General features: G+C 39.0%; 3 protein-coding genes and 1 long non-coding RNA gene across 6 annotated transcripts in view; all 4 read right to left on the reverse strand.

The window, feature by feature from the left end:
* Nucleotides 1–11,865, reverse strand: LOC146463428 (uncharacterized). 3 transcript variants are annotated; one of them, XR_014856907.1, is made up of 8 exons: nt 11,700–11,865; nt 11,387–11,421; nt 7,442–7,610; nt 6,037–6,087; nt 5,182–5,220; nt 3,999–4,280; nt 1,754–2,867; nt 1–1,717 (listed from the first exon to the last, which is right to left on the reverse strand). XR_014856907.1 is itself a non-coding variant. In XM_085084414.1 (7 exons), exons 1-7 carry the CDS (start codon nt 11,740–11,742, stop codon nt 2,389–2,391), a joined length of 1,098 nt encoding a protein of 365 aa, XP_084940540.1. In that variant the 5' UTR covers nt 11,743–11,865; the 3' UTR covers nt 1–2,388. The 3 variants fall into 3 exon arrangements, 1 of the variants encoding a protein (XP_084940540.1); XM_085084414.1 differs by having other exon boundaries at nt 1–2,867; XR_014856908.1 differs by lacking the exons at nt 5,182–5,220; nt 6,037–6,087 and having other exon boundaries at nt 11,700–11,863.
* LOC146463429 (uncharacterized) overlaps nt 1–24,584 on the reverse strand; it is a 225,147-nt gene continuing 200,563 nt past the window's right edge. The window contains exon 2 of the long non-coding RNA XR_014856909.1: nt 1–601. This is a non-coding gene — a long non-coding RNA (uncharacterized LOC146463429). The remainder of the gene's footprint in view (nt 602–24,584) is intronic.
* On the reverse strand, nt 13,597–16,353 carry LOC146463430 (octopamine receptor beta-2R-like). Its single transcript, XM_085084430.1, has one exon. The coding sequence runs from the start codon at nt 15,679–15,681 to the stop codon at nt 14,728–14,730; it is 954 nt and encodes a 317-aa protein (XP_084940556.1). The 5' UTR covers nt 15,682–16,353; the 3' UTR covers nt 13,597–14,727.
* LOC146463431 (adenosine receptor A2b-like) lies at nt 19,100–22,120 on the reverse strand. The gene has a single exon (XM_085084428.1). The coding sequence runs from the start codon at nt 21,478–21,480 to the stop codon at nt 20,521–20,523; it is 960 nt and encodes a 319-aa protein (XP_084940554.1). The 5' UTR covers nt 21,481–22,120; the 3' UTR covers nt 19,100–20,520.

Below are 24,584 nucleotides of genomic sequence, written 5' to 3' on the forward strand. Positions count from 1 at the left end.
CAAAGTTCTCTTGAGAGTTTATTAATATGATCTTTCCTGAAAAAGTTTATCGCGAACACGTTACATTTTTTGTACATTTATTTATAGATTAAGTAATCACTTTACTCGTAGTGCAACCTTAGGTCACTTTGGAATGGCTGAATTAGATTACGAATTATGAAATTATGGAAAAGTAACTATTGAGACAAAGAACTTAACGTTTAAAAAACGATTCGTTTTCCAGCAGCTCTAAGTTTTAAGGTGTTTGTTGTGAACCGACCTACAGCTAGTATGTATTCATTTTGCCAAACGTGTCCAATCTTCAATAGTCCGGCTTACTTTTTAGCTTTATACCGTACACAGCTATTTCAATTAACGTTGTCGGTTCAAAGCATGAAGCTAAAAGACAAGACCGAAAGTTTACGTGGGATTTTTATAAATAAATTCATCAAAATCAGTCATGCCTGGAGAAAACAATAGGTTGTAATGAGCAGTACAATGACCTGCACGTGCCGGGATGATTTTGATGAAATTATTCATAAAAAATAATCCCACAAAACATTGCGGTCTTGTCTTTTAGCTTGATTTTAATCCGACAACGTTAATTGAAATAGCTCTATTTCTTTTTTACTTTATTAAGGGCCTCTTCATATGATCCCGGTTACCGGGATGGCTCGGTTAGCGGGATCAATTTTGCAGTCCGTTCATATGGGAAATTTCATCCCGGTTACCGAGATGAAAAGTGGTGACGCGGTCAATCGAGCGTGACATTTACCGAACAAGCCCGGCAAGAATTTTTCATTTTTATCGGTTCTACAAACCTCAAAAGTATTATATCTTTATCTCTGCTACGAAAAGGAATTATTTTGAACTAGAACATCTCAGAAATGAGCTTTAATAATCAAATATATCCGTTCTAAGACGCGAATGTTTGGTTATAGACTTCATCCCGGTAACCGGGATACCGTGTTCATATTAGAAAATTTTCGTCCCGGACTCCCGAGATCTCGGTCACTGAAACCGAGATCTCGATAACCGGGCTGGCCCGCCTTCTGATATGAACACATCGAATTTTTTACAAAAGAAATAGGAATGAGGCGAGATCTTGGTAAGCGGGCTAGCCCGGTCAACCGGGATCATATGAAGAGGCCCTTAGCACACTGTCATTGTTAAGGACACGGTTACTTTGCTAGTGCCTTTTATTATGTTTAAGGGCCGGTTTTTGCAACTCAGAACTGTAAGATCAGAGTTACCAAATTGAAATAAGGGTATCCATCAATCTAATCCAACGCGTACTTAATAAATGAGTATTTACAAATACACAAGCACACACAAGTGAAAAAGAAAAAATGTTACGAAAGTGAATTTGATGAACTGATTGGAACGGTTCAGGTAGCTTGTATAAGAAAATAACATTTTCTTGCCGTTCCTTTCTTTCCGGTCTCGGACCATAGACGTGAGTCTGGGTATGAGTCTGATTTTTGATGGGAAGTAGGCTTAAAGGAGCAATATATGTCATGTATATGTCATATGATATTTTTCACAGTTTCTTGGGCTCAAATATGTGTATGCACCGTTTCTTGTACGCAAAGTGCTTCTAGAGAAGAAGATCTAAACTAGTTTTGTCCAAGGAAGTTCAAACGATAATCATTCTTTAGCGATTCAGTTCCAAGGCAGCAGATGCCAAGTTTGCAAATTGCCGCCTATTTTCATCCTGGCCATTCGCAGCCAAGGACACCTACAATATATAATGTAAGAAAAACTAGTAAAACACTTTGAAACAGAACTGGACCATTATTTTACATTCGCTTTGATTCCATGTGTCATTTAGATCTTAAAAGTAATACTAAAAATACGTGAGATGGTCCCTTTGAATATAAAGGCGTGAACGATTTTAAAAACCAATAATGTTTTAGATTTCTATTTCTAAACTAATCTGAATCAGAAGTGACACAATGAAATGGATATTAAATAGTGTAGGTCGCTAACATGGATATAACTATGTACTAAAACTATCACCGGCTAATGGTTTCTTTCTTCCTTTTTTCTCCAAACGTAAAAAAAATCACTTTCCTTTTCTGGTCATGTTCTTCCGACCAGGAGTCAACATTATGACGTCATCGGTTATTTCAAAGGGTTCTCTGTCGTGCCGGATTGTCCGGATGGCATTCGAGAAACACTGGGAACTAGGTTTCGAACTCGCTCATACTAATCCTTATGCACAGTTTTAAGATTTAACTATGCAACGTTATTTGGTTGCAACAAATCCATGTTGGATAGCCTTATCGTCTTTGTTCGTGCTGCCTACATGTTTTTATGCTTCCTTGTCACCGTTAATTTCTTAGCTTTTACTCCAGATGAAGAAAGTATGCTTAAAATGAAATGTAAGTCAAGATGCAAAGAACCCTTTTAAAATCTTGCCATCATTCGGTAGTAATCCTGACTTTGACCGGGTGGTAGTGAGTCGACGTCCATATCACCGTCTGGGGGAGGACGCGGGAGTTCTTCCATGCTCTCAAAAATCTCAGGCTCGACAACAACAGGCTCTTGTGGTTCCATTCCCTCTCCTGAAAACAAAGATGCACTCGAAAGGGATGTTACCGAAGGGGATGCTACATTGCGCGTGCTCGGATCTTCCCGCCCGTGTTCGTAGCCGATGTTCTCTTCGCCCAATTCGTTCGGGTCCAGCTCGCCCACATCCGTGTCGTCATCATCACAAATGAGTTTCGGAATTGATCCCGCGGGATTTTGCTCGTGAGCTGTTGGTTCAAGCATCCCTGGCAGGTAGGAAGTTCTTGCCCAGTCGTAGTTGGCCAAAGCGCGTTCGTTGACTGTTGGGGGCTTTCTGTACGCCATGTCAAACTTGGATGGTTCTCTTTGTTCTTCCGCTGACAACAGGAAGAAGAAAAAAATATATAAATTTTCATTTTTTTTTAATGTTTATCTGGCAGTGGAAATCATTCAGACAGTAATAGAACAAGAAAGCGGAATTCGATTGGCTACACATCAGTGTACCTTACATGACAGGCGCCGAAAAGGGAGGGAGATGGTAGATTCGAGCGATGGCGAAACTTGAGTATAGCAAGAAGCCTGGAAACAATCCTGGAGATGCTTAACTGAGCATCAACTATTTCAAAAGCTTCTGAGTTGCAGCAAGATTGAAAAAATTGAGACTGTGGGTGACCTCAGTATGCTCAGCGATGAGGACTTTTAAAAGGGTTGACAAATTAACTTTGGACAACACTGTGATAATGTTCCTTAAATGTTCCTGTCATTTTCTTTAACAATGTAAAGTTCAGACAAGCTAGGATAATAATAGAATGGTCTTGTCCAGTTCGATAAACTTTTCAGGGGAAATATTAATATTTGTAATGGCCGGAGTAAAACCAAAATTCTTGCACGCTTTCTTGCGCTGGAATTGGTTACATCGCATTTTCTTATTTTGCGACTTATACTTATTACCGAGAGCTAAAGAGACAATTAGTTACTGAAGAGGAATTTGCGTCAATAGCAGGAAGATCATTTTCGTATCCTATAAGGGAAAAGTACCTTGATGATTTAAAAGAGTTTGTCCTACGTACAGTCACTGAGCCGAATTTTGAGAGAGAGAGTTTTGCAAGCACATTAACTCGTTGAAGTGTTTTGGGCGATGTGTTCAAGTATGTTTTGAAATAATGCTAAAAGCGAGAGGTGTTGTTAATTGTTCCGGCTAGCTATACCCAAGGACAAGATTGAGTGTTTGGGGGTAAAATTGATGGAAATAAGCGACAACAGGAAAGAGAACGGAAGAAGGGAAAGAATACACAGTTCGTTATTCCCACAGCACCTCCAGTCATTTCGCGGTACCTCCGCAGTCCGTTTGCGGGGTAAGGAAATTTCAAGCGAGCTCAAGTTCAGTTTGCGGGATAAAGGAATTTCACGCTTCCTCAAGTGCTTCTCTTTTCGATTCGTTCCTGTATCTTTCTTATGAGAGAAAACACAATATTGCTTGTAGTCTTCTTTCGGCAAATTATACACACCCTTTTGTTGCCGCCTGGCTTCCCTCAGCTCCCTCTTTCTTTTCTTTTTTTCTATCTCGGTAAGCGTCCTGCTGTTCACGTTCGTGAACTTTTTCTTCTTCAGCCACCATGACTGAAGCACGCACATGCAGCAGACGAACACAATGAAGCCTCCAAATCCCGCCCCAACTGCAGCTATGATTGGCGTGTAGTTCGTTTCCAGCTCGTACAGTTTCGTAGTGGGTTTGCTTGTTGTGGTTGACTTCAGAGTCCCAGGTGTCGTGACGCTTGAGTTCGCTGACACTAAAGTGAGATGAAATATTTAACAATTATTCCACGAGCGCGCTTTGGATATGAGATGATAGATAGCCAACGAGGCGCATAACGCCGAGTTGGCTATGATCATCTCATATCCAACAAGCGTGTATGGAATAATTGTTTAATTAAAAAAAATCAAGAAATATTGCTAGATTTTGCTTATTTTGCTTTGCGAGAACAAGTAGAAGGCAATTTAATGGTCGCCGTTTCTCGGGCATGGTATAATGGCTCATATACCATGGCCGCTAAGCCAATCAAATCCATGGAATTGCATTATACAATGATCCAGCTTTTAATAATAAATATTAAATCTTTAATGGTGATATCTGTCACTGCGAGCTAACTCAACAATGAGAAGTCTGTGCATGCACATGAAAGATGCTGAACAATAAGAGAAAAGTTATTTGTGCGCTTACAGCAGACTGAGAAAACTAGCAAAAAATAAATGGAGTTACGTTTGCTGTCTCTCAAGTAATGTTACTTCCCACCGTTCTTGTAATCTACCATAAATATTAATCTGTATAAAATTGCAAGTCTATGGATGGATGGATTTCAACTTCAAAACGTCGAGCCTTCTTTTCTTGGTTCTTCCCTCGTTTCCTTGAGAACGCAAATCAGTTGACACTGATTGCAGCTTCCCGGCGTTTCACGTTTTGAAAATTCACATCCTCTCTGGTAATCTCAAAGCAATTCATGCACGAGCTAGGCGGCCTAGATATAAAGTTAGCATATTTTGACCAAGAAACTAAATTAAACTTCCCCATGACACCCATAATGTCTTGATCTTAAATTGGAGCTGAAGGAAGGTTTTAAAAGCTCTCTTAATTTTAATTCAGTTCTTGCAAGACGGCTAAACCTTTATCGTGCTTGCAGCAGTTCTTCTTACCGTTCATAGAGTTGTTTACAGTTGCCGTTGCCGATTGTCCTAAAAATACGAGAGAACAAGCGTGTCAGCTGCAGAGTCATGTCTTGAGGTTATGCTGGGAAAAGGCAGGAGAACGAAAGTTTCTCAGCCTACCCTAACTCCATTAGATGCATCATCCCTAAATTTTGCTTTGTAAAGGCATGAATAAACTTCATGAGTTTATCCACATACACAAATGTATTAACCGTTATGCACAACGTCATAAACATCACTACAGGAAAGACCTACTTCGTGTAATAGTTTTCATTAATTTGAATGACCACACTTTCGGATTTTATCCACAGACTCAAAAGCTAGAACTACTTTTAAGAAAAGCCTACGAAACATTAGCACCGGAAACGCTTTCATTTTAATGACTTCACTGTCATATTTAATCCACACAATCAAAAGTTAGAACTACACTCTACAATACAAACAATTCATACTAGGATGAAAAGGATTAAGCGAGGTGATGTTTCCCATGTTAACAAGGAGCCGGAATTTCGGTGGCATCTAGACAAAGACCCCTTCTAACGGGACACCTTCCATAAGGAACACAGAATCTTACCCATGCAGCCCTGCTCACATGCGAACCGACAATATAAGTTTAGTATCCTACTTTCCATCCTCGTAGAGCCGGGGCCAGTTAGTCGGGAGGGGGCGTAGATTTCGCGGGCGAAATGGACTAGCGAAGTTTGCAAGACGTCCTGTAAACTTCGTTAATCCCAATTTCGCCCATAATATCCTCCCCCCCCCTCCCCTCTCCGACTATCTGGCCCTGGGTCTTCGAGGATGAGTTCCATCCACACTGCATATTGTTAACGCAATTATTCTTACCATTGTTAACGGGGTTTCCAGATGCAGAAGTAGGTGTAATCGTCGATGTGGCTGGTAAACAAGTAAGAGCAAACAAGTTTCAATGACTTTTAGTTCCGTCTGGCGCTCCAAATGCGGTGACGGCTGATAAAAAGGTTGTTTAAGGCACCTGGTTGCATTACCACCTCTCGGTTAGAAACGCTAAGATGCACTGTAAACTAAAAAGATGTTTCAGCCCAAACTGACAATATCGCCCTTGTGGCTTAGGCTGACGCCATTTTGGTCACAATTTGAAGCAAAATGCTGTTATCACCAGAGATCATTTAAGCCGTAACTCTGGAACTCATTGTAGCCCTTGGGCGCATCAAGAAACTGAAGTCTGAAGTTCAGGGCTTGAAACTAGAACTATTTTGGCCCTTTTTATGAGGATCAAAATAGCTTTCAGGGCCCTCAGCTGCATTCAGCCCTTTAGATTTAGGCTATAATTGATCCTCATTAAGGAGAGCCAAATTATCCTGCAAAGAAGTACTATATTTCACTCGCATCGAATAGGCCCCAATTTGGGAGCTAAAACATATCGTTTGAATTCACAGTGTAGTCTTTGCCCAGTTATGTCACAAAAAGGCACGACCCTTGAGAGGACATCAGTCTAATCCAGATAGGAGGCAAATTCCGTATACAACACTTATCAGCACTGAGACACACGTACCATCCCCGTGGTATGGCCAATAGTCCAACAATAACCAAGGTTCAATCCGTTAGATTTTTTTCCAAATTTTCTCATCCGTTCTTCTTTGGCACCTTGAGTTATTTGTCCTTTTAGTTCAATTTTGGGATAAATTCGAATCTGATATTGAGTCTTCAGGGTCAATTAGTGCATAATTCAGACTTGTTAAGACAGTTAAAGACGAATTAAAAAAAAAAAAGAAAGAAAGTCGTGACAGTTAATTCAAGTGGGGGGGGGGGGGGGGGAAGGATCTCGTTCTCTTTAGCCATTTCACAATTCTCATGCCGTCTCATCGAGTTTAAATCTATTCGCATTTTAATAGAACCGGAGAACAGTTCTGGATAACTTGAAAGCCGTTTGACCTGCAACTTTCACACGCTCTTGTCCACTCTCAAGAAGCTTGAATGTGCTCAAGTTTTTGTTATCTTTGACAGTCTTATTTGCCCACAAGTCTCATGCTCTTTCATCGTATGACTCTTATGCATTGATAAGGGCCTCAGTGGCGTGAACTCCTGTTTCGACAGGGAGTATTGACAAGTGGCCATATGTGGAACTTATCAATTCTCAAGCGGCCTAAAAACCTTTTAACGTGCTCGAGAAACAATCAAACTCTTGTTCTAATGTAACTCTCTTCCGCTATTGTGGACGGCTCCCATTTGCTATCAGCCCGGCGGTCTTTACTTTATTAGTAGCACTCACCTACAACACAGCTTGCATTCTGCCAGCACTGACTCTCGTTGTAACTTTCTGGTGGTTCACACGTTTTGTTAGAGGGACAATACTTGTTGTCTTGTTTTGTGCAGTTGCACTCTGTTAAATTGTTTGCTTTATCCACACATTTCTCCACGCCAGGCAAGTTGCACCAGAACTGTTGTGTCCAAAACAAAAAAGGAAAGATGGAGAAGTTATCAAGTGGCTGTCGAAAATAATGAATTTGGGGTTTGCTTCGGTTTTGTTTTACCAATTGCAAGCTAAGTGATAAGTCCTTTTAACTACGAAAATGTTCGAACTTTTATATTTTCGGACTATAAACTTCGCCCAAAAAACCTTTCGGACGATTTGTTGGCTCACTTCGCACTTTTTTTTCTTTTGAGAAACTATAACGTGTAAATACTGCTAAATTAATTTAATGTTGTTCCGCTGAGACAATTTATTTCGAACGCAACAATCCACAGGATAAATTTTGAGGAAAACACGAATGGAGAGTACCGTGCATTTAACAATTGATGTTCCCCCAACAAATCTCGCAATTCGCAGTTTGAAGACTGGAGACGATATATATGAAATGTGTTAAATTTTGGTTATCCTAGGGTAACGGTGTTACACTGTAGAGCATTCCCTCAAGCCTTGGTGGTTGTAACATTCTTAAAATATTAAATATGAAATACATGTGTAACATGTAAATGCACTGCGGATGAAAGATAAATAGAGGAAAGGTTCTTGCAGTTATATACGCAACCAGACAGGTTTGAACGGGATTTGAACCCATGGCTCACCTCTGCGATGCCGGTGCAGTGCTCTACCAACTGAGCTATCAAGCCAACTGGGAGCTGGTCTTGTTCTGAGTTCATAATATACCCGCGAAGAATAGCAGTTATTTGTACATTTACCTAAATTATACATAATCGGAACTGGTCGGACGGTAAAATGTTCGGTCGGACTATGTTTTTGTTCGGACGGAAAAGTTGCAGACATTTTTTTTGGCCAGAAAGTTTATTCGTTCCAAAATTTTTGAGATTAAAGGAGCACTCTGTTACCGTGATGTTGCTGTATTTTGCTCAAAATTGCTCAAATATTCGACGAAAATCCTTATTGCTAGCATGAAATTGCTCTTTGAACACCGGGAAGAAAATATTAAGGATTTTACTAACGAAGAATTAACTATACTTAGTTTTTATTGATATATCTAAAAAACACGAGAAGAACTTTCAAAAAATTGGCAAAATTTTTCAAGTTGCAATCTATCCTAGCCATCTGCTGCCAAAGATAATTGATATTAGTATATACCACACAAGTGAATAGTCCTTTTCGCGCGCGCTGATTGGCAAGCTCGGAGGTGATTAGCCAAGTCATCCCAGCGGTCGAAGAGAAACAAGATGGTTTCCCGTTTCGCTACGGTTACTTAGAGGAAATTATTTCGATCAACGAAGCGGTTGTTAAAAAAATACATAAATGGCAACAAAGTTTGGTTTGACGGCATTAAATGGTAATTTATTTAATCTTTTCAACCTCATATTCTAAGGCGAAAAATAAAAATACAATCCCTTGTTTACGAAAACTGCCTAGCACTAATGAAAGCAATGAAGCATCTAATATTTTCAGCATGGTTTCAACAGCAAGACGAATTTCACAGAAAATTGACGAAATGACACCGTAGGGACTAAACAACTGTCTGCAAAAGTTTTACTTGTCTGCAAGAAAGCGAGACCGAACTTTCTACAATAAGAAATCGCTTACCGCGTGGCGCGCGAGATTTTAAATTTCATACAATTTGTCGGTATATTGTCAGAAGTTAAATAATTTTTTGGTCCACTAGCTATTCAAATTATGTGATATATACCAAAACAATTATTTACCTCAGTGTCGGTGAAAGTGATGGATATTTACCTCCACTTCGGTGAATAATTGTTAACTAGTTTCTGTGCACTAGCAAGGTTATTTAACAACACTGAACTATTATTTTGACGAATCCATCGATTCAAATATGTTTTTTGGCCTTTCAAAGTGCTGCTAAAATAGGTGACATTGTCCCTCAGTATAAAACAAAAACTTGCGCTTGGAAACCAATTGGAAGTCAAAGTAAGACCAAAACAGCACTGAAGAAACAATTTTTCGATAGCTATCGTCTGAGAAGTGACAGTTTATGCAGGGTTTGTCCCCAGAATGTATATTTAGAGCCACCTTGTAAAACATAATAAATGGCGCTCAAGGAAAGTTCTGTTTAATGACCGCGTGCGAGTGTTTACACCTTAGAATTCAGTCCTCCAGCGATGTCAATACCTTGTGAAACGCAATCGGCAGCAAAACCTGAAACGAATGAGGATGTACTGATGAGGCGCGGCTAAGCGCTTTCCGAATTAAAGGGGTTCACTTTATGTTTATAACTTTAAGGGGAAGTCTCACGAGAATTTGGTGTTATATCAAAATCTCCAAAACGTTTATTTATTCATTTTTTTTTATCAACAGAAAACCTAGAGATACTGCTCAAATTTATTGTAAATTATCACCCCACTGTACTAAGACTATATCGATGAGTGTCTCTGGCCACAGATGGACTGGACTAGAACGGGCTGCAACTTGAAAAAGTTCGGCTAACTGTTTTGAAATTCTGTCGTTTTCGTTTAATACCAAAATGCACTAGAGAAGGTCATCTGATAAAGTTCTTCCTTTCATGAATTCAGTTTATTTTTTTTCTTGATATTCTAGAATTATGTTGTGACAAAGTGAAGGTGTTGTCGCGCTATTTTCACGATAAAAGGTCAAAATCCCCGTCATTGAGGCATCCCCTTAAAACAGCGCCGTTTTTACAGTAATGCTGGTGAAAAGTACGGTTGGAGAGCTTTCACTTGCCAACGTTCGCTAAGAATTTACCAAAATATCCCCCAATTCAGTTAAAGGTTTGACTCGGGCTGTTTCGGTTTTCATTATTAATAGCTGTGTTATTGATTGTTCCTAAGCACCAACAGCAACATATATCACCAGAGGGTAAACAAAGGAACTGAACTTATTTTATTTCATCAATTTTTTCCCCTGATTGACTTACTGAGTTAAATCTTCAAGACTAGAGAATTTTGGTATTTTGTTGTAAACCCAATAAAGACATTTACTATAATATCCAAAACAAATTCAGGTGTTTTTCTAACTCCCTCACGTCTAACAATAATATAGTTTTGCATAAATGACGGTGGTTTCTAAGTAACGCCGGACAATTAACTGTAAATTCGTCTTTTTGTAAAATTATCAAAATAAGTGCTTTTAAGAAAACAAAGAACCCAGTTTAATATAACTGAACAGCGTTAAGCTTTTAAAGAAATCTAAGGGATGAAAGTAGTTAATTTATGGGCTGAATTAATCTACATCGTAATTAAAAAATGTCTCGCATCTTAACTATTTAATTTGCACTATCCGAGTAAATATACTTTAGTCAAATTTTAACTCGAATTTTTAACAATAAAAGTGTTGCAGCCCCGACTTTCGTCTTCTTTCTATGGTCTAGTAGTCTACTAATGCTGTGTTCTGAATCAGCAGAGGTATATTTTCTTATTTTTTTTTGTCAACGTTTATACGCAGACGAAATTCGCAGTCGCTAATATCGGGCTGAGCAGCGACAAACATATTGAGTTTCAGTTGTTAACTGGCACCAGTAAAATTCCGCCTGCCTCAGTCGAGTAATCATAACATTAGTGCAAAGGCGCTAAAATATATCACCTGTCGTTTGCAAATTTTCAAAGGATGAAATGCAGATAGTACGCCCAGAGGAAGTCGAAGAAGATAATTTGAATAACTTTTGTTGCTTCCAGTTGCCGTGTAAAATGACCTTGTTAGTTCGTTTAGTTTCATGGAACGCAGTGAAATTTCTTCATAATATTCAAAAACAAAAATTGGAAAATTGTCGTAAATCGAAAGACTTCACGTTACAAATACCTGGTTTGGGTTGCTGGATACACCTGAAATGGTCGCTGCAAAAAAAAAAATACGAAAATAAATATTAAATAACTTTCGCGTGAACAACAATTTTACTTTACGGTCATTTATTTCTCTGAAGCAAGTAAAAGAAAAAATTTCAGTAGAAAATAATTGATCATCAATACACACTACGTCGCAATATTCAACGAAAAATATGAAATTTGGACAAACGATATGAAGGGAAACAACGAGTTGTTAAATACCCAGTCTATACACACGGAAATGTGTGCGCTCTACAAAAATAAAATCAGTTAACGGTTTCAGTTTATACCTGAGAGAGTCGTCAAAAGGACCACACAACTTAAGACAATCATTTTAGAACAAAACGCGGATCAGTTTTGACTAGGATATTCCGTTTCCTTGAATGATTCTTTTTGTGTCTTGAGCGAAGTTAATGCTATGTCATCCCGCTCAGAGCTAACTACGTTCATCGAATATTAATGATATTTTCTTAATTGCACCAAGTTGCCAGAATTACCTTATAACACACGGCGTGAGTGGAAGAAACAGTGAATACATTTAGAGAGCGGTACTTCAATCAACGTCAGTCGCAAACAGTCTAAAACGTCACAGAAAGCACAAAAGACATGGCAATTTAAATTTTGCAAACCGGATAAATAGAAACTCTTAAAAATTATTATTTTACGATATCGTATGGGAATATCTTTTTGACGCACGATATGTCATTTGGACCCCGGGTTTAATTTGCAAAGCGGTGTTCTGTCTCGATTAAATGTTTTGTATAATTTTATTTTTATTTATGACTGAAATTTCGATGATGAATAGATTCACTCATTTTTGCCAGATTGTCAGCTAGAATTCACCTCCGTGTATCAGCACTTTTATTTCCAAACATATCAAGTTGATTTTAAAATTTTTACATGAGAGTTCCCGTACCTGCACCTGTTTGCGAGGTGATGTTAAAATGTTGCTATGTTTTTCGCAGCATAAATAATTTACCACGGTGATTCTATGCAAAACAGTTTTGATGAATTGGGTGACTAACACATTCACCTTCAAAAGACGCGTAGAGTCAAGAGAAAAGCTACTATACTATCAAATGAAAGTGAACGCAGGTCACTTCTGAAGATAACAAGCGAGGAAAGGTCTATGAAAGTGTTCGTAGAATTCTCCTAATTTGCTAATTTGGCTTTGATATTACTCCATAAGATGGTCTTTATTGGCAACCCGATTTCTAAGAAGTCGTCAGAAGCTAAAGTTTCAGGGAGTAAAAGGGTGTAAGGCCTTGCTCATACGTTTCGAGTAGTCATTACAACCCGATTAATGCTGACAATTAATAAACTTAGCAAGATGTTTTGTTGTTACTGTTTTTATGAATTCTAAACATTGAATTTCGGGTAATACACGCCCCACCCACCCCGCGCCAAGGAAAAAATCAAATGACTATAGTATTGAGCTTGAAAGATAGAGCTGACACAGATAAAAATGGCTACACTTGAACTCCGTCGCAAAACAAAAAAAGAACGCACGGATCTTTCATATGTTGTGCTGAGCTAGCGCTTAAAATTTACCATATCATCTTCTTATTCTTATATCACGCAGGATGCTGTGGACATTTCTATTCCCAACAGTGTGTAGGATGTAATCATGTATGTGACATGAACACACATTATGATACACATTTTTGTTAGAATACCTTACCGCCTCTCGTTCCTGTGTTTTCTTCACCCCTTTCTGTTAGAAAATATGTTAATCAACACAGAGAGGGCAGCGAGAAGAGATTTGACCCAACCAATTTTAATGTATTAAACAAGCTCTTTTAAGTTTTTACTGGATTCGCTTGCTGGTGACATAAACCTTTCTTTTAGACCTCTAACCCTGGTCAATAAGTAACCTCTCCTCTGGAAACGAGGTTACTAGATCCGTGAGTGAAATCTCTGGGGTCCGAATGGCCTTGAACCCCCCCCCCCCCCCTCCAAGCCCGTTGTCTGAGGAGAGGCTGGGAAGTCTCATATTACAGGTCACCATGCATCTTCCGGTAGATCATTGGCTAGAGCCCCCTCAATACCGGTATTTAGGAACGTCATAGGATTGAATATCCTTTAGTCGGACTCAGATAGTTAAGATAGGGATATGACTAAACTATGCAAGCCTTCTGTCTTCTTTTTGCCTGGAAATGAAATATTCACCGCGTCCATTGTTGCGATTAAACATGAATTTATTCAATCTAAACTCATAGAAAAGCGTAACAAATTGGCGTCAAGAAGGTTATGGTTATGACCACGATAAGTTTTAAATAATACATTCCCACTTAATAATCACACAAGCTGGTTCCTACAATACGAGTAATGCTCATGCTTTAAATTTGCTCACTTGAAGAACAACTGAAACACCAAACCGTTTTTAGTGAGTTGTCAAAAACCTAAGTATTTTAATTTTTTAGATAGAGATATTTCTAACTCGAACTTTCTCTCTTCTCTTGGCTCATGGCTGGTGTACGAGCAAGGCTTAAAAAATTGTATTTGTAGAAACCACTAGATCCGTTTCAGCAGTCTGTCAATAACAATACCAGTTTTTACTGGTATTGTCAACTTAACCCCTGTGCCATGAACGACGAAGCCTAATTTCTATAAATCATTTGGTTTCTCTTTGACTTCCTTACCATTTTTTTTTTCGGTAACGAAGACTTGAGTCTACGAATGTCATTATTGCGTGTCATGCTCCTAAGTGTATGTGTATAAGTGTTTCAAGCGCTATTGGCTATAAACCTCACCCGGCTGTCTACCTCATCTAAGCCGGGCTTGACATTGCGGGACGATAAACTACTTTCTAGTAGTCTAAGGTACATCGTTCCTTTCCTGGAACATATGGAATGGTAGTATCCACTGTGTACTTGCATTGACCAAGACTTGAGTTTACGAATGTCATTTTTGCGTGTCATTCTTCTAAGTGTATTAGCAACACCCTCTGGGTCATTTTGAGTGGCTCAAGCGCTATCTACTTTAACCTCATCCGGCCGTCCACCTTATCTAAACCAGGCTTCACATCTTAACACGTCGTCTTTTCTTCATCTGACCCAGGAAGGAAGGACCTACCCTCCACACATTGATATAGAGCAATTTCCGTCTGAGCGCCTCAGTAGAGAGGTTGTCGGCCGCAACGATAAACATGACGTGAGACGATGGAAAGAACCTTCATTTTGAAGACATTTTCAGTAGGTTTTCCTCAGAGAGAACAGTGCAGCAGAGACACACGGCTTGTTAAAGTTTGATATGTCTCAGTCTTCTGAACTTGTAAGTTTTGGGTTCCTTTGGATCAAACAGCTTCAGTCTACTTGACTATGGATTGCACGTTAGAAGTCTTTTAACATTTGTTCGGAAGCTCTCGTTTCTCCAACAGTAGATTAGAGGGTTCCATAAGGCGTTCAAGCTCGCTGCAAAATATGTCCCGTACAAGTATTGTGGCCGGACTTTTGTTGAGGTGAGGACACGGAGGTACAGTATCACCAACAACGGTACGAAACTAGCGAGACACAGGCCCACAACAATGGCCACAGTACGGGCAGCTTTCATCTCACGCTTCATGCTCGCTTGCAAGTTGTCTTCATGGCTTATTTGTTTTCGCTGCTTATATGCAATGTTGAAGATGTAACTGTATGAAATGACTACGATAGCTATAGGCACAACCAACAATGTCATGAGTAAGAAAATAAGGTAGGCTTTGACAGAATTTGATTGCAGAATGAATGGTTTGTCAGTATTGAAGTGATCAAAGCAGGGCGTCAGGGCCCCCAAAAATTCTTCGAAAGTTTCAAACCCGTCTGCTTTCAACGGGTGAGGAAAAACCATGGAAACGCCAATTCCCCAAAGCCAAACCGCGATGGAAGCTATCAGGGCTCGGCGATGAGTCACCATGCTTTGGTACCTCAAGGAGAACTTGACGGCGATGAAACGTTCAACGCTGATCAATGCGAGGTGAAGAATAATAATAGAATTGAATGAAAGGTTTAGCATTGATGTGGCGTCACAAAATCTGTGAGATGTTTTAGCACCCAAGATGTTAGTAATATGTAACACGAAGACAACCGCCATCAACATATCCGCGACTGACAAGCTCACCAGTATACTGTTAGACACCGTCCGGAGGTTTGAAAATTTGTAAAACGCTGTTGTCACGAGAAGGTTGCCAAAAATAGTGCCAATTGTGAGAAGAGCGTACAAAGAAACGAAGACGGCTTTGATCCCGATCGGTGGTTCGACAGCAAAGCTGTCAGGGATACCAGTTGTGTTCATTTTGTAAGAAGGGACATGCGTTTTGAAAGTAGTCAAGGCTTATTCAAACTTGAATTGTTTCGTTGTCTACAGCTTCCGCTTTTGATGGTGCAACGATGAGAAATTGTGCCAGAGAAATTACAATTTGTCCCTGTGTTCTTCAAAGTGAGCAACAGCTGAAGGAACCAGTCGCTATTTCACTGTTCCAAGCCTTAATCGCTCGTTTGAAGATGCTGGCGAAGATTTGTTCAAAGTCAATGTAAATAAATTTGCTCTTCCTTCCTTCGATTCTCACTGAACAATGAGGAACTTGTCAAACGATTCTTCACTCTTTCTGACGCATGTTGATATCAACTAACATATATTTCCTATTGGTTAAAAGAAATTTCACAACTTATATAATGAATTGTATGTTTTCAAACTTGACCGCGAAGACGTTGATGTCCAAAGTTATTCTTGTGGCTCAATTCATTTTCGACTGCCACTTCAAATATTGTTTAAAATTATTTGCATTTGAAAAGAAAATATTATTTCTAAATTGGTCCATGCCAAATTCATGTTTTGCTCCGTAAATGGGGCTTTTATAATAAGTTTATTTTCCACATGATAATTAAGCTCTGTGCAATAAATTTTAGAGGGAGATTAAGCCCAAAAATTAAATTGCCAAATGGCCAATATGTTTTGTAGCCGTAAAGGAAATTGATTAACTAAACAAATGGTTCAAGACCTAGGCTCCCAGCCTCCGTCTTTAAAATACTGACATTTCAATTTATATTGATTCAACATCAAGCACGTTAGGCAGAAATTAAAATTTCTAATAATCTTGTATCTGCGCCTCTATAGCAAGTTAAAGGTGTCTCTTTTTTTTTGTCGCCCCAAGCAACCGAGACTACAAGTTTATAGTCAGAACCTTGTGTTATCAGGATCAGTGCAACTTCTAAAAAAAGCGACTTAAGGATGTGAGCTGGAAGGGGTCTTTGATGCACAAGGCTGTTATGGAACTGTCGAGTCATTTATTTTCGGTTTGATTACACAAAATTGAGAAAGAAACTAAATGCAATTCACACCTTGAGGCGAAATTTATTAACGCGTTCAGTCGCCATTTTGTCCCACACTATTATTGGGTGTTTACGTGAACGGATCAGAATAAACGCAACACCCAACTGTTATCCGTGGGATGTTTGGGCTAAATAAACCACCTGTTTTTCCCTTTTTTTTTTGTACTCTACATCAGTTTAGAAGCTAACAAGATATTTGGCTATTTCCAGATCTAAAGAAAACAAGACCCACAAACGTCTGTCACAACTAAGAGTAAATACATCATCTCTTGACAGCTAAGCCTTTCTAATTCTCCTTCTTCAACAGCTGAACATCCAATTCCAGTTCGAAGACAAGTTCTTCATGCGTAGGAAAAGAGAAGTTTTAATTTTGGGATTATTATTCAGCTTGGTTTTTGACTAGAAGCCTCACCATAACTTGGCTTTTAACTAAAAGCCTCATCAGTTTGAGCCAGTGGCTTGTACAGAAAAGCTTACTAGGACCCGCATACGCAGGGGCTAATTTTACAGCAGCCTGCCGCCCAATCTCGTTCCCAGAGGCTGCGTTCCTTTTGGTCAGCACCAAGGAAGCAAGACCTGTGGGCTAATATCAATGCCAAAATCCAGCGAATCGAAATCTGATTGGCCTTTATATTTTACCGGAAGTATCTTTGAATAAGGGGTTTTAAAATCCAATCCAAGACCAGCCTGTCACCTAGCACATAGCCTCCCACGCACACGTCCTTAGGGGTTCGTCACGCGTTTCCTTCCCAACGTGTGATGAAAACCCCTAAGGACGTCTGCGTGGGAGGCTACCTAGCACACAACTGTAAAATGGGCTATTTTCTATTTTTAATTCCAATGGCACGCGTACAATTTACTGTAATACCACCAATTCCAGTCGACAAGCAAACTTAATGGCAACCTGTATGTCGTTGAAGGGCTCGGGCTTTTCTTGTTTGAAATATGAAAATGAAAAAATATATATATCATTACAGGTCTGAGGGGGGTGGGGGTGGATTCTGCCGCGGCAACTTTGAACCTGAATAACTTTTTTAATAGTAGAGCAAACGGCATGAAACTTCAAGAATTTTTTTTTGTCTGGGGAAAAAGTTGACGAGCTTGGATGGTGTTCATTGACCTTGATTGTGCCATGTTAACCCATGCTTGATAATTTTTTTAGAAGATGGAAAATTACGTTTTAAAATGAAGAAATTCCTTTTTTTACAGTAACTTGTATGTTTTTAGCTCATATTAGTGTTTCTTTATTTGCTTTGATTGCTTTTCGTTCAATTTTGGTGCTTTCCTGAAGTTTTGGGGAAACCAAGAAATCCCAGATGGCTGCCATTTGGCAATCATGACGTAATTACGACGTCATCATTTTCCTTTGCGGACCTCAAATGAAATATCTTTGCAATGGGGGGGCATCCGCCTTCTCCGGTCACCGAAGAGAAAAAGAAGCGCGGTCTAGATAGGGTTAAACGTTGTTAATAAGCTTCCTGCGCTCTATAAGCAGCTTAATGGCATGGCGCACTTAATAAAGGTGCACTCAATCCTGAGGTACATTCCACTAAATTTTAGCCTTTGGCGCAGTTAGTGGTAGTTTTCTTTCTCTGCTTTTTCTTCTCTTGTTCGTTTCTTTGTTTTTTCTTATTTTTCCTTTATTTTTCTTTTGTGTTTTCGTTGCTGAAATAAGCTGCAAAAGCTTTTTAGGGGCTCGGCTCCACTGCACATAAATTTGCACTAATGGGGTTAGCTTTTGAATGGTTTCAATCCTAGCTGAGAAGTCGATCGCAACAAATTACAATTAATGGTGCTCTTTCCAAAACGTTTTCCCTAGAATGTGGGGTGCCTCTTGTCATTTCGCCCGTTAGAGGGTACGAGTGAACCCGTGGCGCTAAATGCCATAGAAAATTGCATCTGATGTTCGTTCATGGATGATTAATGATAAGTTGATGTTGAACGATGATAAGACTGAGTTTTTGGCGATTGGCACGAGCAAGCAGTTATCTAAAGTGTCTCTCAGCAGAATAAGGGTCGGCGACGTTGACGTAATTCCTGTACATTCGGCCAAAAAATTGGGTTCCTGGTTCGACTCGCACATGGATATGGCAACGCATATAACAAAGACCTGTGGTAGCGCATTCTTTTATCTGTATAATATCCGACACATACGAAAATACCTTACTAGTGAATGTACTGAGAAACTGATTCATGCATTTATAACCAGTAGGTTAGACTATTGCAACAGCCTTCTGTAAGGAGTTCCCGACTATAACATGCACAAACTCCAACGTGTCATGAATGCCAGTGCGCGACTGATCTGCGCACCTAAACACTGTCATAGGTATCAGTGTTATCGGTATCAGTGTTGTCGGTATCAGTGTTACTCCACTCCTTCAACAACTTCACTGGTTGCCTATCCGCCTACGTATCGAGTTTAAGATCCTTTTGATCACCTTTAAAGCACTCCAAGGCTCAGCTCCTAAATATTTCTGTTATTTAATGTCTGTTTTACCGTTATCCCGTTATGATCTACGGCGAAATAACAAGGGAATTCTTCTGAGCACCCCAAAGCGTCCCACAAAAGTTACCATGGGGGATCGATCCTTCGTGGCAGCGCCACGGCTTTGGAACAGTCTTCCCGCAAGCATTAGATCTGCTTGCACCACAAGTGATTTTAAACAGAAACTTTTGAAGACATTTTTATTCAGTAAGGCATTTTCTTAGAACAATTAGTTTATAATTAGCCTTTTAGCTTTGTATAGTTTTCTGTAAATTACTTTTCTCACAGCTATTGTAAATATTGCCATCTTATAACAAATTGTAAATATTGTAGTTTTCGTCTTTTTAGTCCATAGTAATTGTAATGTTAACGGGTTCTTATTATTTTTTTTCTTTTGGATTTTATTGTAATGTCTGTAATGAGCATTTGATTATTTTTACAGAAAATGCGCAATGTAAATATTAAATATTATTATTATTATTATTTCTATTATAATTACTAACGGGAACTATTCCTCCAGATTTGCTAAAATTCCCTACAAGAGTATGTTAAACTTCAATTATTGAGACATGGAAAAATCGCCATTAACTTATTATGGTTCTGTGCCCCACTTAGATTAACTGATTTATTAGAAATCTTTCTCTTGTGAGAATAAAGGAAGATATGTTCTCTGGTCGAATCCTTGATGCACACTGATAATAGCTGCACTACTTAAGAATAGATAATTATAGTTGAGAAATATACAATAAGATGTAATAATTAAACGATGCACTGAAAAGCATTAACATTTCTAACGTTTGAAGCCTTCTAAGGTAGATCGTTCCTTTTCTCGATAGTATGAAATGTTCTTATCCATTGTTGATCTGCAATAACCAAGGCTTGAGCTTACGAATGTTATTCTCCTAAGTGTGTGAACAAGACTAAGTCTACTCGTCGTCAATATGGGTGGTGCAAGCGCTATTTATATCGTGGCTTTAACTTTGCCCGGCCGTCCACTTAATATAAACCGAGCTTGACATCTCGGTACGCCGTCTGTTCTTCATATTTTCTTCTTCTGACTCAGGAAGAAAGGACATACTGAAATAGAACAATTTCCGTCTGCGCCCCTCAGTGCAAAGATTGTCCGCCGCAACGATAAACATCTCCTGAGACGGTAGGAAGAACCTTCATTTTAATGATGATTTTCATTAGGTTTAATAAACCGACAACATTACCTATAATGCACAGGGCTTGTTAAAGTATGATATGTCATTTTCTTCGGATAAGAATTTCTTTTTCATTCATTCGAATCAACAAAAGTAACTTCAGTCTATCTGACTACGTATTATTGCACGTCAGAAGTCTTTTAAAATTTGTTCGGAAGCTCTCGTTTCTCCAACAGTAGATGAGAGGGTTCCATAAGGCGTTCAAGCTCGCTGCAAAATATGTCCCGTACATGTGTTCTGAGCTGATTATTGTTGAGGTGAGGAAACGGAGGCACAGTATTACTACCAACGGTACGAAACTAGCGAGACACAGGCCCACAACAATGGCCACAGTACGGGCAGCTTTCATCTCACGCTTCATGATCACTTGCAAGTTGCCTTCTTCGTGGCTTATTTGTTTTCGCTGCTTACAAGCAATGTTGAAGATGTAACTGTATGAAATTACTACGATAGCTATAGGCACAACCAACAATGTCATGACCAAGAAAATAAGGTAGGCTTTGACAGAATTTGATTGCAGAATGAATGGTTGGCTTTTGAAGTGATCGAAGCAGGGTGTCAGGGCCTTCAAAAATTGTGTGAATGTTTTCAACCCGTCTACTTTTAACGGCTCAGGAAAAACCATACAAACTCCAATTCCCCAAAGCCAGACCGCGATGGAAGCTATCAGCGCTCTGCGATTTGTCACTATGCTTTGGTACCTCAAGGAGAACTTGACGGCGATAAAACGTTCAACGCTGATCAACGCGAGGTGAAGAATGATGATGGAATTGATTGTGAGGTTTAGCATTGATGTGGCGCCACATAATTGGTGAGGAGATGTTTTGGGGCCCAAGATGTTAGTAATATGCAACACAGAGACAACCGCGATAAACATATCCGCTACGGACAAGCTCACCAGTATACTGTTAGACGCCTTCCGGAGATTTGAAAATTTCCAAAACGCTGTTATCACAAGAAGGTTGCCGAAAATAGTGCCAATTGTGAGAAGAGCGTACAAAGAAACGAAGACGACTTTGATCCCTATTGGTAGTTTCTCAGCGAAGCTGTCAGGGATACCAGTTTTGTTCATTTTAATTTGAATGTAGTCAAGGCTTATTCAAACTTGATTTGTTTCGTTGTCTACAGCTTCCGCTTTCGATGGTGCAACGATTGGAAATTGTTTCAGAGAAATTACAATTTGTTACCGTGGTCTTCAAAGTGAGCAACAGCTGAAGGAACCAGTCGATATTTCGCTGTTCGAAAGCCTGAATCACTCGTTTAAGATGCTGGCGAAGATTTGTTCAAAGCCTCTAAAAATATAATTGCTGTTTCTTCAGTCCTTCGATTCCCACTGAATAATGATGAACTTGTTGAAGGATTCTTCACTCTTTCTGGCGCATGTTGATATTAACTATACCTTCTGTTAGTTAAAATAATTTCACTACTAAGTTATATAGCGAATTGAATGTTAACAAACGTGACTCGTAGGCAGTGACGCCCAAAGTTATTGTAGTGGCTCCATTCCAGTTTTCGACTGCGACGTCAAATGTTCTTTCAAATTATTTGCATTTGAAAAGAAAACATATCTAAATTGACCAATGCCAAATTCATGTTTTTTTTTTCTCTAAATAAGGCCGTTTTAAGTTTATTTTCCAAATGATATCTTAGCCCTGAGATATAATTTTTAAGAGCTAGATGAAACCTGAAATATATTTTCAAATAAATTTTCAAATGGCAAAATGTTTTGCATTCATGAAGGAAATTGAGCAAATTAGTTAAACAAATGGTTCAGTTTCCAGCCTTCGCTATTGAAAGACTGTCTGTTCAGTTTATGTTGATTCGACAAAAAACACATTCGGCAGAAATTAAAATTTCTAATAATCTGGCTTCTGCTCCCCTATAGAAAGTTAAAGGTATAAAACAATCTATATCAATCATCTCTTGTGTTTTAAATTTGAGAAGGTTTTTATTTTCTTTTATCGCGCCTAGCTAATTAACCGGTAACCTTGTGCTGTCAGAATCAGTACATCTACTAAAACTAGCGCCATAAGCATGCGAGCTGGAAGGGGTTTTCGATGAACAAGGCTGTTATGACACTCTGTCGAGCCAATTGTTTTTGTGTTGAGAACCATAAAGTGAGAAAGAAAGTAAAAGCAGCACATTGAGGCGAAATTAATGCATTTGCTCGCCATGTGGACGGACAAAATGATTATACGTAACACCGAAGTGTTATCGGTGAAATATTTTGGCTTAATTAATTATAAGCACCTGTTTTTCCTCCTTTTTGTTATTCAACATCAGTTTAGAAGCTAACAGGATATTTTGTTTGTTTCCAAATCTAAAAAAAAAAAAAGGACACCCACATTAACTAAAATTTAGGGAAATACTATTCCCACAAAAAAGTAAATGAATGGTCTCTTGAATTGACAGCTTAACTCTTCCTCAACAGCTGAACATTCGACTCCAGTTCGAACGCATAAGTTCTTATTGAGTTGTTTATTCTTGAGGCGCGCAGAGATAATAATTGAGTTATTTTTCGCTGACAGTCAACACGCATTAATTAAAAAATCGGAATAGGGGATGTTTTAATTTTGGGGATCATAATTGAACTTGGGTTTTGACTAAAAGCCTCCAAATAACTTGGCTTTTAACTAAAAGCCTCATCATTTTTAGCCATCAGCTTGTACAGAAAAAACTCACTAGGACCCGAATGCGCAGACTAATTTACAGCAGCCTGCCTCCCTATCTTGTTCCCAGATCAGAGGCTGCGTTCCTTTTGGTCAGCACTAAGGAAGTAAGACCTCTGGGATAATCAATTTCAAATCCAGCAAATCAAAATCAGATTGGTTACTATATTTTAGCGGAAGTATCTTTGAATCGGAGGTTTCAAACAGGAAATAAAATGTACTGCCAATGTAAAGACATCAGAAATATAAATTTGGCGAAAAAAAGAAAAAACAGCCATAGAATCCAAATGCAATCACATTTACACTTCTGCATTCACTTTTTCGCAGTGAAAAAATACGAAATAACAACAAGTAAAGATCACATGACTAAATGGAAAAGGGGCGAAAACTTTTGCGATATGTTGCAGCGTTTGACAAAGCTGAATGAATATGACACTTGCGTCAACGGTTGCGCCGAGGTAAACTGATGGACAACAAGTTTTCGAAAAATTTTTCTAATTATCGCCGACATTGTTGGTTGTGCCTATAGCTATCGTAGTCATTTCATGATCTTTAATGTTCCTTGTAAGCAACGAAAACAAATAAGCCAAGAACAAGACAATTTGCAAGTGAGCATGAAGCGTGAGATGAAAGCTGCCCGTACTGTGGCCATTGTTGTGGGCCTGTGTCTCGCTAGTTTCGTACCGTTGTTGGTGATATTGTGCCTCCGGTTCGTCACCTCAACAATAATCAGTTCAGAACACATGTACGGGGCATATTTACTTTATGTCAGTATGTCCTTCCTTCGAGAGTCAGAAGAAGAAGAGACGAAGAAAAGACGGCGTACCGAGATGTCAAGCTCGGCTTAGATAAGTTGGACGGCCCGAAGAATGTTAAGCCAATAGCGCTTGAACGACTCATAATCATTAAGTCCCCTTGTCGTCGGACGACAAGGGGACTTAGTCTTGCCTATATGCTTAGGAGAATGACACCCAAGAATGACATTCGTAAACTTAAAGGGACACATTCACCTTTGTGACCGCGCTGACCTGGACGCTAGTTTTTGTCAAATTTTGAAAAGCGTCCACCTCAACCCGAAATCAAAAGTACGCGTCGGCATCTAGAAATCCGCTTCAATCTTCCCAGTGTTTTATTGGATTTTCAATCTTTTACTGAAAACCTGTCTCTGAGTATGCTTTTGCTCATCCTATGATATTATTTTATCATATTTGGTTAAAAACAATATGGATCGCGTCTCCAACGGAACATGAACATGATCTTCTGACCATTTTCAACTTTCAGTGAATTTCTTCAACAGTAACCATAAACGAACTTTTATTGGATTTATTCTTTTTATTGTAAGTGTTTTTTTTTAAAGCCGAAATAACTTGATCAGTGGTCTCTTCAAAATCTAAGATCACTGCCTCCACTTATGGCAATTCCAACATGTCAAATTTTATTCGCCACACAAAATTTTTAATTTTCAATTCAAGTTAAAACAATGTTGTAAGGAAGATTAATCAGAAAC

Source organism: Pavona decussata, unplaced genomic scaffold (genome assembly GCF_977016875.1).
Source record: "Pavona decussata unplaced genomic scaffold, jaPavDecu1.1 SCAFFOLD_176, whole genome shotgun sequence".
NCBI classification, from domain to species: domain Eukaryota; kingdom Metazoa; phylum Cnidaria; class Anthozoa; order Scleractinia; family Agariciidae; genus Pavona; species Pavona decussata.

Coding starts and splice junctions, on each gene's coding strand:
- LOC146463430 (XM_085084430.1), bottom strand. CDS start 15,681: ATGAACACAACTGGTATCCCTGACAGCTTTGCTGTCGAACCACCGATC.
- LOC146463428 (XM_085084414.1), bottom strand. CDS start 11,742: ATGATTGTCTTAAGTTGTGTGGTCCTTTTGACGACTCTCTCAG. Junction 7,611..11,386: donor TATCCAGCAACCCAAACCAG/GTATTTGTAACG, acceptor TGGACACAACAG/TTCTGGTGCAACTTGCCTGG. Junction 2,868..3,998: donor AGCCAGGCGGCAACAAAAGG/GTGTGTATAATT, acceptor TCCTGTTGTCAG/CGGAAGAACAAAGAGAACCA.
- LOC146463431 (XM_085084428.1), bottom strand. CDS start 21,480: ATGAACAAAACTGGTATCCCTGACAGCTTCGCTGAGAAACTACCAATA.